This window comes from Anticarsia gemmatalis, chromosome 3 (assembly GCF_050436995.1).
Source record: "Anticarsia gemmatalis isolate Benzon Research Colony breed Stoneville strain chromosome 3, ilAntGemm2 primary, whole genome shotgun sequence".
In the NCBI taxonomy this organism is placed as follows: Eukaryota; Metazoa; Arthropoda; class Insecta; order Lepidoptera; family Erebidae; genus Anticarsia; species Anticarsia gemmatalis.
Genome location: NC_134747.1, coordinates 7,110,127 through 7,131,594, shown reverse-complemented (window position 1 = coordinate 7,131,594; position 21,468 = coordinate 7,110,127). Strand labels below are relative to the sequence as shown.

General features: G+C 33.0%; 4 protein-coding genes and 1 long non-coding RNA gene across 8 annotated transcripts; 3 read left to right on the top strand and 2 right to left on the bottom strand.

The window, feature by feature from the left end:
- The first annotated feature begins 1,377 nt into the window (after window positions 1-1,377).
- On the top strand, window positions 1,378-2,066 carry LOC142987400 (uncharacterized). The gene is made up of 2 exons (XR_012960518.1): window positions 1,378-1,438; window positions 1,530-2,066. It is a non-coding gene; the product is annotated as an uncharacterized LOC142987400 (long non-coding RNA).
- Dus2 (Dihydrouridine synthase 2) lies at window positions 2,057-4,299 on the bottom strand. The gene is made up of 6 exons (XM_076136131.1): window positions 4,030-4,299; window positions 3,499-3,637; window positions 3,079-3,411; window positions 2,712-2,999; window positions 2,458-2,617; window positions 2,057-2,347 (listed from the first exon to the last, which is right to left on the bottom strand). The coding sequence occupies exons 1-6, from the start codon at window positions 4,181-4,183 to the stop codon at window positions 2,069-2,071; spliced, it is 1,353 nt and encodes a 450-aa protein (XP_075992246.1). The 5' UTR covers window positions 4,184-4,299; the 3' UTR covers window positions 2,057-2,068.
- An 897-nt stretch (window positions 4,300-5,196) lies between these two features.
- On the top strand, window positions 5,197-6,454 carry LOC142987398 (COP9 signalosome complex subunit 9). Its single transcript, XM_076136130.1, has 3 exons — window positions 5,197-5,431; window positions 5,617-5,689; window positions 6,306-6,454. Exons 1-3 carry the CDS (start codon window positions 5,363-5,365, stop codon window positions 6,341-6,343), a joined length of 180 nt encoding a protein of 59 aa, XP_075992245.1. The 5' UTR covers window positions 5,197-5,362; the 3' UTR covers window positions 6,344-6,454.
- On the bottom strand, window positions 6,384-12,910 carry Dp (transcription factor Dp). Of its 4 annotated transcripts, XM_076136125.1 has the most exons (12): window positions 12,796-12,853; window positions 12,410-12,502; window positions 11,960-12,081; window positions 10,114-10,162; window positions 9,906-9,985; window positions 9,378-9,550; window positions 8,858-9,026; window positions 8,539-8,751; window positions 8,305-8,453; window positions 8,119-8,201; window positions 7,843-7,926; window positions 6,384-7,541 (listed from the first exon to the last, which is right to left on the bottom strand). In XM_076136125.1, exons 1-12 carry the CDS (start codon window positions 12,842-12,844, stop codon window positions 7,369-7,371), a joined length of 1,437 nt encoding a protein of 478 aa, XP_075992240.1. In that variant the 5' UTR covers window positions 12,845-12,853; the 3' UTR covers window positions 6,384-7,368. The 4 variants fall into 4 exon arrangements, with proteins under 4 accessions (XP_075992240.1, XP_075992243.1, XP_075992242.1 ...); XM_076136128.1 differs by lacking the exon at window positions 12,410-12,502 and having other exon boundaries at window positions 12,796-12,910; XM_076136127.1 differs by having other exon boundaries at window positions 12,410-12,874.
- Window positions 12,911-13,370: 460 nt separating this feature from the next.
- Window positions 13,371-21,195, top strand: Eogt (EGF-domain O-GlcNAc transferase). Its single transcript, XM_076136124.1, has 8 exons — window positions 13,371-13,803; window positions 14,337-14,427; window positions 14,722-14,822; window positions 15,059-15,235; window positions 15,630-15,904; window positions 16,278-16,612; window positions 17,028-17,130; window positions 17,632-21,195. Exons 1-8 carry the CDS (start codon window positions 13,470-13,472, stop codon window positions 17,797-17,799), a joined length of 1,584 nt encoding a protein of 527 aa, XP_075992239.1. The 5' UTR covers window positions 13,371-13,469; the 3' UTR covers window positions 17,800-21,195.
- The last annotated feature ends 273 nt before the right edge of the window (window positions 21,196-21,468 follow it).

Sequence of the window (21,468 nt, the reverse complement as noted above, 5' to 3'; positions counted from 1 at the left end):
GTAAAATATCTCGGCAGGGGGTTCCTGGGGGCACCATGTGTCCTTGAAGAAAATGTGGCATAAAATGGGTAAACAACAATAGTGAAAACCGCAAATCGAAACAAGGAGGGAATCATGAGATATAGACATTTTTGTGCCCATTTCCATACAAAAATAACAGTTTTCATCGAATTGCTCACAAAGTACTGGTCAAATAAAAAAATCGTAGTAACATTTTTTGTAGTTCCTTAATAGAGTAATGCAACTGTATATATTTTTTTTTTGAATTAAATACTTTTTCAATTTTTAATGCTATGTCCAACCGCTTGTATGGGGACGATCCACTGTGGGCCGAGGACGTCTACACGAAAATGGAAGAAGATTTGCTCATTGGAATAGCTTTTATTTTTTGTTTAAAAAAGAAGAAAAAGCGCTCTTATTGGATGCGCCAAACGCTAAAAGCTAGAGGAAAATATAGTGCCACAGACTATCTCAAGGATTTGGGTATTGACGGTTGCTTAAAAGATTTTATAAGAATGAACAGTTCCGAATTTGAATATCTACAAAATTTGTTTTGTTATAAAATGTTTACTAACATTACTAAACATTTTCTAACATGAAAATTTATTTGTGATTAAATGTTTACTAACGTTATTAAACATTTTCTAACGGCAATGTGGGAGCACCATAAAAAACACCACACAACTCGGTACTTTAGCATCAGTAATCGGCGGATTACCGACTGCATCGGTCGATGCTGCATCTAGCTTAATCACTGATTTGCTATCGTGTCCTCGGCCTCGGTGTCCCTGTGCCCCGTCAATAAAGAACCGTCTTCTTGTATATTTTTTAGTTGCCCTCAATCATTTGAAGTTTAATACATCCTACTAATATTATAAATGCGAAAGTATGTGAGAATGTATGTATGTATGGATGTTTGTTACTCTTTCACGCAAATACTACTGAACAGATTACGATGAAATTTAGTATATATGAAGACTGAAGCCTCGAATAACACATAGACTACTTTTTATACCAAAGGTACCACGTAGGTAAATTTTATTTAAGTTTGTATTAGCATCAATGTACCTATACGTTCTGATATTAGAGCACGGTTTTGCTGTTACCTCGTGTTTGAGCTAGCCCTGATGATAACAGATTCTAAAAATCCGAGAAAATTATGTTTATTTTCGGAGTATAAAATAAATCAATAAAAATAACATTATTATTATTTTATAATTAAGGATATAGCATAATGTCTAGAAATAAAATAGTACACATGAAATTATTAAAAGTATTCAACTTGAATCGACTAACTTAAAACCGTAAACAACCGAAAAAGTAAAACCGGTGATGGGCCCGTGTCTACGTGAAAAAATACATTCTGACATTCTGCTAGTTTTTTGACATTGACATAACTTGTGTCACGTCACGGATTGTTTTGTGTTTTGTAAAAAAGGTTATTATGTTTTTATTTACTTTAAGTAATGTTATTTGCTTAGGACGTAATATTTCAAGAACACTATAATTTAAATCTTGTCTAATTACAGCGCTACTTCAAGTCTTCAAACTAATAAGATGGAAAAGTACACTGTACCAAATATTCCGAACACCCAGCTTATTTTAGAAGATATCTCTGATATGGATATTGTACAATTAAATAGTCGACCGGCCAAATTACCAGAAGGAAACGAAGTACTACAAAATGCGCACTCTTGTTTCTTAAACTTCCGACAACTTCAAGGAGACCTAATAAAGCAAGAGATATTGAATGCTAAATTGGATGAGCTGAATCAAAAACTAGTTGAAAATATAGCCAATATGAAAGAACAAACCTAAATGTTGTTATAATTTAGTGTTATGTATGTACATTAATTTAATTTATTGATATTTAAGGTATACTTGTGATTTTAGTGCGACTTATCTGTTTCCATCTACTAGCCAATGCCTAGAGGATAGTAATATATCATATGGGGTTGAAGAGTATAAGTCATATTTAACAACTGTTGATGTCTTGTTTTTTAAAGTATGTTACTGATATGATTGTATGTATGTAGTACAAGAATACAAGAAGTCATTCAACTCAATCTCATTTTATTATGCTTCCAAACTTAACTAAATCATCCTCAGTCACTAATCCCAAATGAAACATACAAACTAAAGCAGCACCTTGTTCAGCAAATTTTTTGTTCTTCTCCCAAAATGATGATGTATACTTTTTGTCATTGAATGTTATAATTGTGCGGAATAACTTCTCCACTTGTTGTGTTTCATAGGTAGGTAGTCTGTGGCCGTTCTTTGCAACCCAGGCATGTAGTTTTGCTTTGGGCATATTCAGGTCGTTAAAATTAGCTCTAATAAAACATACCTGGAATAATATAAAAATTATTAAAAGTGCAGCACATTATGGCGATTTGAAAAAAATCATTCAATATGATCTATACAAATTTTTAAATATCTTGATCTGTGTCAGTATACCTTCATTTGTATAACACCAACAATGTCTGTGTCAGTTGATTTAATCCTTTTCTGTGGTGGTTCTAGGTCATGTGGACTCACTTGCCATCTACCTTGTATGCCTGACTTCTGGTAATTTGATTGTTTTTCCTTGCAGTATTCTCCTAAATCCCATATAGCACTGAAACACAACCAACAGCCATTATTTAAATGAGTCCACTATTTTAATATAATATTCTAGTTTTACAGAATGTAAATTAAAGTATCTTACTGACCACATTTGTTCTAAAGTTTGACAATCTAAAAATTGTCTCCCTCTTGGTGTTTCTTGTAGATCTCTTAAAATATTTTGTACACAATATTTAGTGTTAGAAGGTGCATTATCATAGTCAACTGCAAGTTTGAGGTATTCCTTGATAACTGTGTCCATTGGCAGGAGCCCTTCTTTTCTAAATATTGAACAGTTCCACTCAGCAGCTCTTGCCAGCATAACACTTGTACAGCCACTCATTTCCTTGAATTTGTAAATGTCATGATGCTTCTCTATTTCTTTTGATCCCCCACTGGAATTACAGAAAAATAAAATTTGAGTATATTAATAATGTTTAAGGAATACAAGATACCTTTTACATTGACACATACTTTGCTATGACTGGTATTGAAATCCGGTCTGCTACATATTTTATAACATCAGGGTGTACAGGATGTTGAGGTCGTTCATCACGAGTCCTACCATGAATGGCAATTGCTTTGATACCTGAACTCACCAGTTTCTCTACCACCTTCAGTGTCTCTTCTGGTGTTTCAAGTATCCTTATTTTACATGTCACTGGTATAGACACATTGTTCACCAAAGTTGTTAGAATATTATGAGCCTTATCAGGTTGAGCGAGTAGAGCGACACCCATACCTCCTTTTATAGAGAACTCTTTTGGACATCCCATATTTATATCAATAGCTGCTACATCATTTTCTCTGTGAAAAAGCAAATTTTACAAGATTATCAATAATAACACAGTTAATTTGAAATAAATGGGAATGTTTTACATATTAAATTCTTACACTAGTTTGGCTACTTTTAAAGCCCTCTCTGCACTGCATGTTCCAAGTTGTAATATGACTTTGCCTTTCTCCTCATCACATGTTCGGAAGACTATAGTACCATCTGTCTGGTCTACATAATCAACAGTATTTAATGTTTCTGAAAAAAAGTGTATTATATTAAGCCTGAAATCATAGACTTTATGATAGTTTCCAATGGATTTTAAATAATTTTAAACTATAATAATTATGTACATTTTCCATTAGCCCTAATTACTATTTGATGTATCTGCATACACATTTCATTCATAGTTATTTCTAACAAAGTCAAAATTTTATAGGAGTGTTTATAAAGTAAAGTAGATAAAATGAATGATAGTTTACTATATTATATAACTACATAGATAAAATCTAAAAAGAAACCTAATAAAATAATATGCGAATAAATCAAAGGTTAAGTTTATGGTAACAATTTGATCACAGTATGCACTGTCTAGATTGGCTACTGGCTTTTAATTTATTTATATACATTATGCCTAGAAAACTACTTACCGTTAACCTTTCGCTTAGATCTTAGGAACTTCCAATCTATTAGTTCTTCAGTATAAACCAAATCAGCACCGTAGCGTAACGCTAAAAGCCGCATGGGTAATGTTCCTATCCGCACCATAGGTGCCAGTATTAGTTTGTTTTCATAGGAAACCATTTTTTTACTATATATTATACAACTGGCACTATATCTTTCGTTTTCGTTGATAATCTAAGGCAATCAGAAAAACGTGTCTCTTGTTGTTGTTCATCAAATGAATTCAAATGTCACTTTCCTTCGGTTAACTGTCACTGTTGTCAGTTTGACAGTGACACAGAAATGATTTTTGGCCAATCGTATTATTTTTACGTTTGTGTTTATGGTTTGCATAAAGCTGTCCATAAACTTATTTATAAGTTCTTTATCATCATTCATTTATCATAACACTAGCTGACCCGCGCAACTTCGCTTGCGTCACATAAGAGAGAATGGGTCAGAATTTTCCATGTTTTTGTAACACTTTTTACTGTTACCTACTCTGCTCCTATTGGTCGTAGCGTGATGATATAAAATATGCTTTTTTTCATGAAAAATATTCTCAAAATTATTTATATCTCTTAGTATAACGAAGTCGCGCATAGGCATATCCACCATTAAAACAGTTGCCATAGCAACGGAATTTCGTTGATTCAATGTCATTATAATGTTGATTTTTCGCGACTTCGTTGAATTTTCTGAATTTTCCCGGGAAATGCGTCATTTTCCCGGGGTAAAAAGTAGCCTATGTCCTTTCTCGGGTATCAAAATATCTCCATACCAAATTTCATGCAAATTGGTTCAGTAGTTTAGACGTGATTGAGTAGCAGACAGATAGACAGACAGACAGACAGACAGACAGAGTTACTTTCGCATTTATAATATTAGTATGGATTTATAAGTTCAAGTTACTTTTGGGATTTATATTTATCATATTATTAACTACCTACCATTTTATTCACAATTTTATGATACATATACGTCTATCTCTATTTAAAAATGGTAGAATACGGAACTACCACTAGTCAATTAATTGGGGCCATACTATAAAATCGACTACAACTCTGATGAAGAATCAGCGAACGCCAACAAAAGGAAACAGCACCGAAACCACCGACACCACCGAAACTGTCAGTTAGCAATCTGGCGTTCACTTCACATCACTCTTTGACATTGGTTGGACACTAGACTGTCAAATTAAATGTCGCTGTCATTATCGAATGTGGTTGTGAGTTAGTGATAAATAACAAAGATTAAAGTACCTGCTATAAATCAAAATAGAATATAATAGACCTATTTGAGTAGATTTTATTTCCGAAAATGAAACCGACTGTAGCAGCTGATGAAATGTTTCCCGAAGGTGTTGGACCGTATATGGATTTAGAAGAAGTATGTATTTATGTTTTAGTCGTTACCTACGTTAGTCGTAATAGTTCTTTTCATTTTGAAGAAATTTCGTCGAATTATTTGTTACGTACCTACATTACATAAATTCGTTTATATCATTGTCTTTATGTAATTGTATTTTCTTGAATTATTGCAATGAATATCAATGTAATTTTCTTATTCAACAGGCTGGTGGACCCTCAAATCTACTTATGGACTTAGCCGCCAATGAGAAGGCTGTGCATTCTGACTTTTTTAATGGTAACAGTCTTTAATATTGTAGTACACCCAATATTTATATATTTTTATTACAGGAAATCATCAAATCAATATTATTTTGAGTAATGCATGCTTCTATTTTAATAACAGAATTCAGCTAACTCTGGTTTACATATTTAATGAGAACAGAATTCTGAAAACTCTGGTGAACCTATAAAAACAAGTTAATATTTATACAATCTTTGTTAAGGAATTTAAGGTCTTTGACCATTTAATTCAAAACCTCTTTGGGCCAGATGATAATCCGAAGTGACTGGCTGATTAAAGTCAATACTACAATAACTCTGTAGAATGTATGCTCCTCGCTTCTTCTCTCTGAACATTATCTAGACACTACTGCAAGTCAAGATAGACACGGTTTGAGTCCTTGTCTCTAACATGTATTAGCCTTCGTCAGAATGTTAGACAATATTTAGTAAAACTAAACATGCTCCTCACAACCTCATGTGTCAGGGCTACCAGTGTTTTTATCCAAGGAATAAATTAACTAATGATCATCCATGTTAAAGTATTTTTTGAGTAGCTCTGATTACTAACTGGAGTGCTAAGTATTATTCAGCAGCAGAGATGTTAATAATGAGTTTTTTTTTGTTTTCAGACTTTGAAGATCTCTTTGATGACGACGATTTAAAGTGATTTACTTAAGGAATGTAGAATATGAGTAATAATACACAAGTTAAAGTTTTTGACATTTATTTTACTTATCATTAAAACAATTCCATGTCTAAATAAAACATGTAAACTAAACCACTGTTTTTTATTGCTATAAACAAAACTGTTTGCAGTCACACATTGTTTTTATAGGAGATCACATTATAGATTATGTTAATGCAAAAAACAACATGAGAATGGTACCTAGAATTATACCACAAAATGAATACATCTCAGGCAGTCCAATTGAAAGTTACAAAATTATTTTATTTGACAAACAATGATTGGACATCCCTTTGAATATAAATGTCTGTAAGCATTCTAGGAGCGCTGTGGCGGTATAACGCATCATGTACTGTTTTGCCTCAGGGAATGCGGCAAACCTGTACGTGATACGTAAATAGGCAGAGATCAGTTATTGCTTCAATGAGTCTAGTATTTCTTGAATTCATTTCATAATTTAACAACAGCACACATTTGGTATGATAAAAAAATGTAAGTGAAGAGGTCAAGTTACATTGTAAGATAGTTGACAAAGTTCATCAAATGTAAAATAAGTACATATTCAATTTTTATGGAGGTGAAGAGAAACCATGCATACAAGTCTTAGTACCACAAGGACTACAACTGATTAGTTTAATTATTTTTGATGCAAATTAGTCTAGTCACCTTGCCATCTATGTCATGGTTTTGACTCCCATCAATAATGAACATATTAAGTTATACAAGACTTATATCAACGAGTGATAATAATCCCACGGCTAATAATAAAAAATGATTCATAACTTATGAATACAAATTCTTTATATTAAAAATAATATGTTCAATTGGAATTGTTTTAAATGTAGTTTTAAATCATTACAATGTGTCAAAATATGTTTTAAGCTAATATAATGTTTGAACTTGTGTGGCGTATTACATAAACTTAGCCCACATGCAACAGTAACACCTAGTTAATATAAACAAAATAATGATAAATGTCGCGCAGGGTGGTGCGCGCGGCGTGCTCGCTACACATCGACGTCGCTGCTATCATCACTATATTCATTGCCTTCAGCCTCATCTTGCTCCTCGTCCATCTCACCCTCTCCCTCTAATACTTCCTCGTCGTCGCCGGCTTCATCCTCCAGATCCTCGTCTTCAAGCATTGTAGAAAGCTTTGTTATAACTCCTCTGCCCATTTCTGTAATCAATATAAAGTAAACACTTAAAAACAGGTCTTATGTATTAGATTTTATACGACGCGCAAGAACAACTACTTCATATCAATTTAATTTGCTGGTTATATATCTAGGCAGGGTTATATGACTCAATTTTATGGCTATTTCAAATATTTTGTCTCAAGTATACGAAATAAACGATATTTATTTTGAATTTGTAAGTAATTATATGGTCAGTGTTACACCATTTATATTGCATCCTCATTACTTTACTATGCATTTGGTAACAGTTTAAAGAGTATAAATAAAATATGTAATACTTACGTTCTACATATGTTTTTAAAGATTTTGGAACCATATTTTTTGCTCTTTCTATGTCTTCTTCTGAACATTCTCCTTTGTCAAGACCTGGAACACAAGCATAAAATATAATAAGAAAATTTGTCTCACATCATTATTCAATTTAATAACACCACGAAATATTTGTATGAGAAAGGCAATAATCCTGAGGTTTGAAAGATGTTTGATTTAAGCAGTAATTAAAACAAAACTTGTTTTAAAATAAACAATATATTTAAAATGATTAAACTGCACACTCACCAAACAATAGACCCATTCTTTTTAAGATATCAATATCATCATGTATCTGGAACCTTTTGTCGAAATTGAACATATACTCTGTCCTGTAATGCAGAAACACACATATTTATTATACAAAACTGCAATGAAGCACAGACCAAATATAGACAAAATAAGGTAAAGGAAGTCAAAGGAAGTCATACTCACTTATCATTAGAAATACTGCAGTCAATTAAAGCTTTATCACTAGTATTCACAACAATAAATGGCAAATGAATTGCTGAAGAAGCTGATGGCTTTACTCCTTTACTCTCTGCTTCCTTATTTCTTTCTATCAAACTTTTAAATGAAATGTGCTAGAAATAAACATTTTTATTAGTACTTCACATGGCACTGCAATGAATATAAACTAATATGATTTATAGAGGAAATAATTAATACCTGTAATATTAATTCTTGCAATTGCTGAGTCTTTTTTTGTATCTGCTCTAATTTAGATTGTTTTTCTTTTTCTAAAGCTGTGCACTCCTGTACACTATTTGTGGGGAGCCCAAGCCATCTTATTTCTTTCTTTTCTTTTGATATAATATTCATCGCCATTAAAACATTTAATGCATCATACACTCTTCTGCGGATATTTTTCTGATCATATTGCTGCAATGGGAGGCCATAGATAAAATTAGAACTAAGAATATCTCAAAATTTCGATACCATATTTTAAAAATATAATCATTAGTAAGTGCTATTAAGTTCTATTTACCTGGCTATCTGCCGAACCATGCATTCCAGCTGCAAACTCCAGCACTAGTTCATCTGCTACCTCATTGTAAGAAGTAAAACCTTTATTTCGGACTTTCTCACATACTTTCATAGAAAAATGTCTTAATCCTTTACCAACTTTGTCTGCATGCTTACGTCGCTTTGTAGTGCTGGAATCATAATATTACATATTTATTATAAGTATAGATTAAGCCAAAATAAATCCTGCAGAATTATTGCAAGGAGAGTAAAGAGCGCGGTCGTAATGCGACAACAAGGCGAGTTCGTTGAGTTCATGAATGCATTATAAATTATAAGGATTCTTATGGTTCAAAACACACAGAAACAGAACGCAAACTCGGCGATCAGAACTGTTCAGAAGATACAAAGAACTTTGGAATAATTGGATGATGTCATCAGCTCTTTGAGAGCCCTTAACCTCAAAAATACAGATCTGTTTACATGCAGACTTAGAACCATCAAGATGGATGTTTACAATAGAAATATAAAAGTTAACTTACTATTCAGCTGGGGGGTCATTGTCCGAGTCATGTCGCCTCCTTGAGGTGTGTGACATGGTTGTAGAGAAGTGGTTAGCAGTACTAGTACTTGTCACTAAGTGTTCAGACTTAATAGGCAGGGATACTGGTACAGGATGTATAAACTTCAATTCAGTTAACCCCTCTTCACTAACCTGTAAGTGTATAAGAGGATAAAGACATATAATTTATTTATATTTACTACAAATAATAATGTGTAAAATATAGTCTGAAAGCTAAAAGGTAAAGTGAATCAATAATTTTTGAATGCAAACCTATAATCATAACCCAAGAACCTACTATAAACATTTTAAAGCCAAGGTAAGATGATGATATAATCATCTTCCAAACAATAAAACTTAGTGACAACAGTAACTGTGTCTAACCCTAACTGCAAGAATCATTGACACTCAATTTATTGTAATCACAACATTACTCAACGCCCAACGGAAGGCTAACCATGACTCATTGTTATGTTTATACATGTTAATGATAAAAATAATTAATTACCTGACTCTCCTCAATATCTTTTGGTTCAACCTTTATCTTCTGGATATTTGCTAAAGTTTCAACAGGAACCTGCAATAATTCTGAAATAAAATTTCATTGCAGTATTTCCTTTGCTGGTTGTAAGTATATCATTACAAGGAACAATAGCATATTCTAAGAATTTAAGTATAAGTATGTGTTTTAACACAAATGTAAATAAATATCTTACTTGAAGTACATTTAATGCCTGTCAACTTCACTGCCCTGTACACAGGTGTCTGAAAAAGAAAATACCTTATTTAAATTATCATTCTCAAGAGAATTTCTGTTTCATGTCATAACTTTATATCCAATATTTTTTATTAAGATTCATAATGAATAATAACTTGAATACTATTGGGTGTTGAGAGTGCCACCTATTTAAACATACCTACTTAATCAATTAAAAACACCACCATAAAAACAGTAAAACTGAGAGCAAAGCTTCATGGAGTTATAATAATTTTATTAATTGTCATAATAACATTTATCATGTTATATCATTACCAGGCCACCTCCCACACAAGTGGTTGATTTAAGTTTAAATCAAGGCAACACACCAATAACTTATTGAAATTACACATACACATCTTGCATGCTCAAGAGTTCTAAGCTCAGTTCTGGAAGGAATGCAAGTCTCAATCCAGCCCTTTGCCAGGGTGATGGACTCAGGTTTAACCACTTCCTTATTTTGGGATGTGACTACTATGGCAGTAATGGTTAAATTTATTTATGTTGTTATTAGATATACAAAATGTGGAGTTGGGTTAATAGTTTAAAAGTCTACCAATGCCATTTGGTTAAGATTTTACTAACATTATGGTCTTCTAAAAGTAACTTAAAAAGCCAGTGTATGATATCCCCTGCATGCTATTTATATGCTAGAGGAAACTAAAGCAAGAGGCTGGGCTGGTTGAGGAGTTCAGGAAGTTCATAGATAGTTGTTGATTGTTGTTGTAGTATGTTGTTGCATGGTATGTATAATATTTGGTAATACATTAACAACTGAAAAAGAGTCAATGACTAGCTATTAATATAGCAAACTGTGACAAATAATACCTAACAGACAATGTTGGTGTTTATTATTATTAATCAATATTTCCATGTACTCATGTGTAATTAAAAATAATCATTTTATCCTTTCACTCTAAGTAGGTACATATTCTTATAACTTAAACCTACATTGAATATGCATCTAGAATTGTATGCCACTGTGGTGAATTATATAAGGCATCAGTCTAATAAATATTATCATCTATCTAACTAATTAAGAGACAGGTGTATTCTAGTTGCCTGTATCAATATCTGCACTTTTGAGCCATGTGGCAAGAGTAAACAAGATATCCAATAAAGTAAGAGTCCAACTATACCCCAGGAATTGACAAAAATATCCTATCTATAAAGGTTTCATAATACCAGTTCATGCTATGGGAAGAGACAAGAGAGGACAATCTGACCCTACTAGCTGGCCTGATCCCATTGCAAAGAAAAGACTACCTCTACCCTACCATATACTCTACTTTAAGACAAGAATACCAAGAACTTTTCTTTCAAATTCAAGTTATTAAGTTAATGTTGAGTTCTATAACATTTGTACTTTATTATTGTAGTTCTATTAGGTACTTAATACTAAAGCACCTTAGCAAGGAACTATGAATGACACTTTAAGTAAACCTTAAATTCTGTTAATCTAAAACTACCAAATGCCTCCACTCTTTAAGTTCTCAAGAAAGTAGTAACCATGCAGTAAGATAAATCAGACTACCTGCAACAACTTGTGTAATATTCATCATACATGAAAGATATTCAATACCAAGTTAATGGCTGTTATCAATTAGTAGCAGAAAACAAGTTAATTAAGCAAAGGGTGTGTCATCTAATGTGTGTGTGTTAATTTGTGAATAAATAGACACAGAACTGAAGTATTCATAATGTATGAAACACAATAAATGCTTAACAAAATGATATCTATAATGACCAAGAGATCCATGATTGAAATAGATTAAAAATAGCTGATACACAAAGAAGCTACATACCTTAATGTTTCCTTCAGTGGTGGCTGGTAGCTTAATTACTTTCACAGGGTTAGGTTTAATTTTTATTTGAGCAACAGATTGATTACTGGTGTTTTGAACAACTTTCACCATTTGAGGCTGCCCTAAAATAATGCATGATGATATTAGATCATAACCTGAGCAAACAACTCATGAAACAGGAGTTCAGGATGTCGGAATTAAATGCAAATTAAAAACTACACACATAGAAATAAAGATAAAGAAAAGAATCTAACGTAAATGATATAATATTTGGTAAAATTAGGAGGCAACAAAAACAGACTAAAGCGACAGATGCCGGGAAAAACCCGCATTGTCTTAGTAAAATGAAAGAAGCTTCTATCATTTATAAGCGTAATAGTAATTTATGTAACGAGCATAGTAATAACTTTAAGAGAATAACATAGAAAATGCTTCATCGTAGCTACTAACCATTAGCGTCATGTATAAGAAAATTTACAGTACTATTCGTCTGAGACATTTTCTCCGTATTCTTCGCAATTGAACATCCATTTACGCAATTCACTAAAGCAACATTTAAACATTTGTTGATGACCAAACAAAATAAAAATACCTACTAAAACTCGATTTGTATGGTCAAAATGGCGACATTAGTTTTGGGTTAACTTCGAAGGTCAGAAAAATCTAATCAAATTAACTATTTATTCCTAAAATCACTGTATAGATATAATTATTTTAATCCCACACAAATCAGTCTTTTCAAAATAATCACAATTCATCTAAACAATAATACAAAGCCCAGTTTAAATAACGGAAGAGTAAATAGACAGAGGCGGGCGGGCGGTTTTATGATTTACCAGCTGATTGGACACTGCTGTTGTGTTCACGTGGTAATCGCGGTGGCATCCACCGGGAATTTTGTATTCCGGAAAAGGCGCCAAATACCTAGCGTGTAGCGACATCTATTGTAACTTCACAAAACTGCCATTTGTTTTAACTTTCTTGCCAACTGAATAATTATTTGATTACGTGTCTTTTGAGTCCCAAAAAGTGAGTGTTTTTGAGTGTTTTTTGTACTCCCACCTATTACGAGTGTCTGTAGCAACCAAGTATGTAAATGGTTGCAGCAATGGATAACCTAACGAGAGATAATCTTATGACAATATCAGTCCGCTTAGTTGGCTTGGCTAACGAACATATATTTCATTATTTTTTAAATATTTGTGAACCTTGATATTTATAGAAGATTTATAGCTATTTAACCTCTTAGTAAATGGTAAATACCTAAATACCATCCATCAATTTATTTGAGTTTAGGACTGACATTTTTAAAAATTCTGTGATTGGACAATGAATAATTTTCCTTAGACAAAAAAAATAAGTACTTCTGTCCAAGGCCAAGGAGCATCACTAGTCTGTCAAGTAAATGACATTGACGTTTCGAAATTGTGCACAAAAGTTTGATTTCTTTCGAATTTCAATACTTCCTTTCGCCTATAAACTTTCAATATTGTGTCAGTTAAAACATTAAATGGAAGCTATTGAAATGTGGTTACCACTGTATTTTTTTTGTGTTATTATATCGTTTAATAGTATTGGTTCTAAAGATATTTATAATCTTAATATACCACCAGAACATGTAACATACGTTTTCAATACGTTTCCAAGTGTCGCCAACGCTTGTCTATTAGATCCTGGGTGTCCATATAAAGATAAAGTAGGCATTGAGGCTTGTTGGGGTTATGAGAGAGAGTGTAAGCTTGATGCTTCATATAGCGTACGTCCTGTATGTCCTGGAGATCATCGCGGTTGGGTAAAAACAAAAGCGGCTCAGTACGATACATTTTATACCCAAGCTGATTTTGGTAAGATTGAAGATATTAATTAATTTATTAGTACATAACTAGTATCAAGTAAACAGTAAGTTAGTGTTTATCCTCCATATATGAAGTCTTGCAAATGTAGTATATAAAGTAATAGTTTTGAGTTACTATTCTAATTCATTTATTTTCATATAACATTCAGAATAATCCAAAATTGGAATTGAGCTTGTTATACTAAAATTTTAAACAATATATTATAATTTATTTGTTGTAGTATTGCTCTTTGGAGAACATCTGAATAAATTCCATATTGAATTAAAATAAACATTATAATTTTCCAAGGACATTTGCAACTTTTGCAAATACTCTTAGTTTCTATTTATTTTTATCATTTGTTATAAATTTCAATTTCTATTTAGAGAAACCAAATTCGATAATCATGATGTTAAAATATTTTTAAATAGAAACACTTTATTTTAGAATCGTAATTACAGGTTTTAGTAGGTTTAATCATTAGAATAATATTTTTTGCTACAGAATAATTTACTTTAACAAATTTTGTTTGTACTTTCCAGGCTATGTTAAAGAGCAAATCAATGACTTGATGGTGATGTGTGAAGCCTCATACCCTGATGATACATCACTGGAGTGTTCCAAGTACTTAAGGTAAATAAGTTAATTAAAAATAATTATTTTGTACCTCAAGTTATTCTAGTAAATATCATAAAATAATGTTTATGATCTTGTACAAAAGTTTGCAAAAAAAGGTATATTTCTATTAATATTCTTTGATTAAATTAATGAAATATATAATTATAGAAACAAGCCATTTATCACCTACTAGTATTATTAAAATTAAAAAAAATATATTTAAGCTCTGACTTTACTGTACTTTAATGAATTTTTGCCTATGTTCTGGTCTAAGAACTTTAATAATTGTAATGTCTGTGTTGCTTCCAGATTTTGTAGAGGCAGAAATCTGATGTTGAACTTCACAGGGTTGATTGGACGAGGTGACAATTTACGGTATAAAATGGACATCTTAGGACCTGGACAAATTGGTTTGTACCTTATGATACAAGTTACTTTTAAAAGTTATATAAACATTAATGACACTGGACTTGATAAAAGCTGAAACTGCCTCAGTCATCTGAGAGTTGTATATGTGACTGCTGATTACCAAGTCTCAGATTTGATTTCTGGGTTGGGCAAAGTCCTATTGGTCCATTATTAAGTCCTATTGGTACATTAGTAAGTTGTTACTATGTTTAACATTTTATATCAATTGTTTTTTCAGGTGGATACTGCAATTTCTATTCAGAGAGGCTGAAAAAAGAAGCAGAGCATATGAGTGCATTGCAGTCTTGGGCACCTGAGTTAATACACTTTGTGAAGACACTTCAGAGACCCATAGCAGATGATAAGTGTGATGTAGTTATTAATAAACCAACATACATCATGAAACTTGATGCAAGTAAGTAGTAATCTATATTAATAGTCTTGCTTACTACACTGATTAGATCGCGTGCGTCGATCGAAAACACCGTTGGTTATGTATAAGATAGAAAATACTGCCGAGCATGTCAGCAATGTGCAGTGTCTCTGAAGTGTCCAAAAACATTGTTTATATTTGTTTGCTCGACCATTGTTAACATCGGAAAAAGTAAGCATAAATAATGTGAAATAATAAAAAACCTAGTAGCCCCAAGTAAAACCAGTTCCAGATAAAAGAATTGCCAATATTGTGCTTTGTCTAAGTTCTATGTGGGAATTAAAGACATGACGCCAGTTACAGTGATAGGAGCATATCAACAAATTAATCTTAAAATTTTGTACCTACACCATATAAATTATTTTGTCTGTTTCAGCTGTAAATATGTACCATCACTTCTGTGACTTCTTCAACTTGTATGTGTCTCTGCACGTCAACTCTACGCACCCTTCAACATTTTCTAAAGACAATCACATCTTGGTGTGGGAAACTTACACTTACGATTCAGCATTTAAAGAAGCATTTAAAGCATTTACTGATAATCCTATCTGGGACCTGAAAACTTTTAGAGGGAAAGTAGTATGTTTTAAGAATGTTGTTCTACCACTTCTGCCTAGAATGATATTTGGTCTTTATTACAACACACCTTTGGTAAGTCACTAAATTCACTAGTGTTAGAACCTTGTCATTGCCTTTGTATTTTTATAGTATATGTTGATCATATTGACATTGAACGAAAATAGTTGTGTATGTACTGTTCATCTAGACAAAGGCAAGTTTAATACTAAACCAGCAGCGTGGTGGTTGTGCTTGAAATTGTTCTTGTAGTCACATGGACTTCTTGTAGTCACCACTTTCTCGGGCCAAATCCATACAGGCTTGGAGTGTGTTATCTCCCATATGAATTCAAGGAATTAAAGCCGTCATACTCCTGGCCCGGCCGGATCCCGTCACGCACTACGCTTATTCAAAAGTGATGAAACCATGGCCTATTGTCTTGACTGTTAACCACTTTATATTACAGATATATGGCTGTGAAAAAAGTGGCATGTTCCACGCCTTTTCTAAACATATTCTCCACTCGTTAAATATAAAGTTGTATCCGAGAACAAACGACAAAGTGAGAGTCACTTTACTGTCAAGGGGAACCACATACCGATCAATATTGAACGAGAAGTCTATCATTGAAGCCTTGAAGAAAGTAAAAGGTTACGAAGTGCAGAGAGTGGTGTATGACAAGACTGTGCCGTTTACCAAACAGTTAGAAATAACTCATAATACCGACGTGTTTATTGGCATGCACGGTGCTGGCTTAACTCATCTCTTATTCTTGCCTGATTGGGCGGCAGTGTTTGAAGTGTAAGTGCTTTGTGTATTAATTGATTAGTAGTAGTAGGTAGTTGTATAAGTGAGTTCGTTGTATGCGCAAAAGAGCCTCATAACACGATATCTAGGTCAACTGGTGACTGGTCTGGTGCACGCGCAGAAATATGATTCTTTCGACTTTACTTGATTAGATCGAACCCAGATATTAATACGACCTAAGTATATTATCTACGTAAAGGCCGTAGAGACAGCACCAATAAAAAACATTAGCGCAAATAGATATTGGTGATAAGTGCTGGCGCATAATACTGCACGATATTTCCATTACCGTTTAATGACTTCGAGAACTCTGTTGGATCCGACATCCTTTCCCTGTTAGATTAACTATTGTCCTAATATACTATAGAATTGTAATTGTTCTAATTAAAATACTTACGTTGAATTTTAGGTACAACTGCGAGGATCCCAACTGCTACTTAGATCTGACAAGATTACGTGGCCTCAAGTACGTCACTTGGGAAGATAAATCGAAACTAGTGCAACAAGACCAGGTAAGCCATATGATGCCGAAGTAGGAATAACTAGATGATTGTTTACAATTTCCAAAAATATAAATGTATGAGTTCTGCTTTGCATTTATAACAAAATATAATATGGTGGTGAAGCTTATTAAAGCTCTAGACATATTTGACTAGGATAAACTTAAATTATACCCGAGTTCAATTTTACACGTGTTCACATGCGCCCCTACTTGGAGACGCTTTTATAATAAAACTAAAGGCCGCCCGCGACTTCGTTCGCGTGGAAATCCTTCCCGTGGAAATCCCGATCCCTCGGGAACTCCGGGATAAAAAGTAGCCTATGTGTTATTCTGGGCCTTCAGCTACCTGTATACGAAATTACATCATTAATCGGTTCAGTAGTATTTGCGTGAAAGAGTAACAAACATCCATACATTGTCACAAACTTTCGCATTTATAATATTAGTAGGATATAGTAGGGTATATGAAAAAGTTGATTAATTATGTTAAACTATGTATTAATCGTTTCAGGGTCACGGTCCGGGAGGTGGATCGCATGCAAAGTTCACAAATTATTCCTTCGATGTGCGCGAGTTTCTGAGATTAGTGGCGAAATGCGCGGAACACGTGCGAAACCATCGAGACTTCAAGAATTTCATTGAAACGTCCAGTGTGCAGCAACCTCGGGAGGAGTTGTGAGGTAGTCAGAATAGTTATAGAATTGCAGCTTGTGATATCTAAGGGCCCGTTTCACTTATGAATAAGTGTTAGATAAACTATGCTTGAGATAAAAGGACACGACACGAAATGTATGAACACCTGTCAAATTTCTAGCTAACCATGATAGAGCTAATATATGACTAATCAAGATAAAGTTAAATGTCTCCTTTATCCAGTAGATATATGAACGACTGTCAAAATGTATGAAAAGCTGTCAAAATTGCAGCTGATAACTTAACCAATACTTATTCATAAGTGGTGAAAATGGGGCTAAATATTATAAACGTTTGGTTTAAGTATTACGAAAAAGTCAGTCTCGAAGAGGCAACACTCGAATATTTTGTAGAATAGTTTACTAACAAACTCAAATTAAAGAGGCTGTCTACAGTTTCTCGTTACAAAAAAGATGTAGGTCATTCATAATTGATAGATCTTTTTAAAATAAATGGCCATTTAAGGTTGAGTGCTAAGTTCGCCATCTCTATCAGATTTGCGAACAAAGGAGATTATCTGATCCAATGGATATTTGAAGCTGGTCGGTGACGGACCAACCAAGTGGCTAATAGCCAAAGCATGAGAGTTTACACCTAGTGTCTGGTCTCATTATCACCGAATGAATTGCCGACGGAAATCTCAAATCTTAATGAAACTTGTAAACGACTTTTAACATAGTTAAGGACGGTCGACGGCCGCTAATTCCCGATATCGTTTCCCGTTCGGGAATAGGGAGTTTATTGCAGGTCAAACCAGCCAATCAGATCAGACGCAGTGATTATAATTACAAAATTACTTTCACATTTATATTTAATCGTAATTTCACTATATTCGTTGACGAAAATATGACTATATTTAAAGCTGACCGCACATTGTACAAGTTTCAAATTGTTTCGTTAACTTTCTCAACTACCCTATACTGCGAACTTACTGCAGACCTTGTTATAATGCCAGTAGTACAGACAGACCTTATTATGACGGCGTGGATATTTCGCCTATGCCCCGTCTGACATATTGAATGGACTATATTGCGTATAGAAAAATATTCGGAAAGCAAATAAATAAGTTGTGCGCGTGTGGCCGCCCTTAACATGTCTCCGGTCTAACCCCCGGTTTCTGAGGTACATTTAGCGGTAGTTTATCTATTCAATAGTGTTAAAACTCACATAAAAAAACGCTATCGAAAAGATAAGCGTTAAATGTGCTCAGAATCCGGGGGCGAGTCAGTCATCTATCATCACAAGTACAGCGGTCACTATCCGCCGCGTCAGAGTAGACTAACACATTAAGTACTTCTTGATAATTGCACTAATAATATTGCTCTCCACTATAGCATATTTTAATCTACTACATCGTACTTCGATTTGCATTCTACAATGGTAATTTTTACATTCCGTTTTAAAGTATGCAATTGTTGATAATTATTCTTTTTCATTTAAACGACGTCCTCCGTTCGTTCCATTTTTTTAAATAATCCTGTGTAGGTATTAAAATGTATTTCTTAGTACTGTGTCAAAATAGGCTATACACAGTTGTTTGTAAGATTAATTATTTTCCTAAGCAATTAATAATTCAAACGTATTTTTCTTCAATTTTATAAATCTACGAGTATGAATGAGTTGCTTTGCTTGTTTTTTCCACGTTAGATCGTTTTATACGTTATCGTTTTGTTTTCACTCCGTATTTAGTGTTGATAATCATTATATATTTCTTTATTATAAATATATAATATAGTATTCATATAATTTTGTTTAAAAAAAAAGTTTCATACGAGTACAAATGCAATGCTGCAGCAATGCTTCGAGTATTAAAAGAGAACCGTAATGCCATCAATACGTACAAAACTCAACTGCTTGTTAAACTCACAATAATAACACAGTTGTTGTCTTAATATATAAAAAATAACAACAATTAATGTTGTTGATGCAATCTCGCTTATTTATTATTTCGCGAACGCACCGCTAGTTTAATTGTAACAGCGCGTCGAACGTAACTTACATAATTACAGTTTGCGATGTTCAGATAAATTGTTCACAAGATCGGAAGAATACCTTTCAATGCCCAGTCCAATTATTCAAGTACATCATACAAATGCGATGCGAAATTTTATTGGACTTGTTTTGTATAACAGTCCAGTGGTAACCAATCAAATATTTCGTAGAACGTGTCACCGTCATATAACTTTATTTTCACTTAGTTTTTGCTATTCTTAATTCATCGAGATTTTACATGGCTTTTTTATAAATTTGAATTTAACTTTTAAGATGAAATATTTACCATAAATGCGCATTCACACTGTCTTTTTTAACATCACTTAAAATGGACATTTTATTCGCGTGGTTAGTTTTATTAGTTACTGTTGCGCGCTTTCGAGATATTACAATAAATAACTTTATTTTTTCTTTAAATATCCGATTTTTTAACAAGAAGAGTTCATACTTAATATTTTACTATCGGGTTTCAAACGTACTTCTTTCTTTTGTTATATTGCATTACATATAAGTACATATTATTATAAAGTGGCATTATAATGGGTTTGGTGTAGGACTATGGTATTGACAATTATTTTGCTAGGCAACTGTTTGTTCTATGTTAAGTTTATTGTTTTTCTAACGTATTTACGTAATTTTAGTATTATCATCAATTATTAAAGTACTTATTATGATTTATACATCTCCTGTTAGCGATAAGTTAAGAAAAATAATATTTGATGGCCACCGAGGCGTGTGCTATTTCAGAAAGGACAGCAGTAGTAAAGTGAACAAACATAATATATAAATAATATCTAAATAATGTATTTAATTGTTAAACATGCGGGCCCCTAAATGGAAAAGGGGTCGGAGGAGAGAGCATTAAATCGTAAAACAATCGCATAATGTGGAGGCAATATTTACAGAGGGAAATTAATGACCGATGGCCGCGCTCGCCCTCGGGCCTCGCGCTCATAACTTTTTGGCATAACCAGATCGTATCGCAAAATAAAAATCAAAAAGTTAATTGAAATCATTTCAAGTTTACAAATTAAATTAGCTATATTGAATGTTCTACTAATTTTATCTAAAATTAACATATCTGTGATTTGTAGTACCTCTACGTGATTTAATACGTATTAATATTGTGTAACCGGTGTATGTGTATTCTAACGATAGAAGAAGTTGGTATTCATTATTTTTTGATAAGGTTTTATTGATTGATTTGTATTTGATTTATTAATTTGACATCCGAATCCAATCGAGATCGTAATAACATTGCAATTTTTATTATAAGTATTAAGTACCTAAAAACAAGTTTTGCATTCCGTAATCAACTGAAATTGTTATTTAATGTTAAGATTATTAATTTTTAAGATTTTTAAACAATTTATAATAAAACGTACCCCATGATAAATGATATTTTTATTTCGTTGACCAAAATCGCCATGGTTTATCAATGTTCCAAACAAAAAAATAGCCATTCGATAGAGACGATTCGTAAAATCATAATGTTTAAAAATGTTTTCATAATGTCATTTATATAGCAAATATTGAGTTTTGTCTTGTGGATAATCGAACTCGTGTCATCCAATGTTTCAACTGCGTACAGGGACAATCTTATTTACTGCGCCACATGCGCCGTCAGGTCCTAGTTGATCGGTATTTCATCTAGAAACAGACT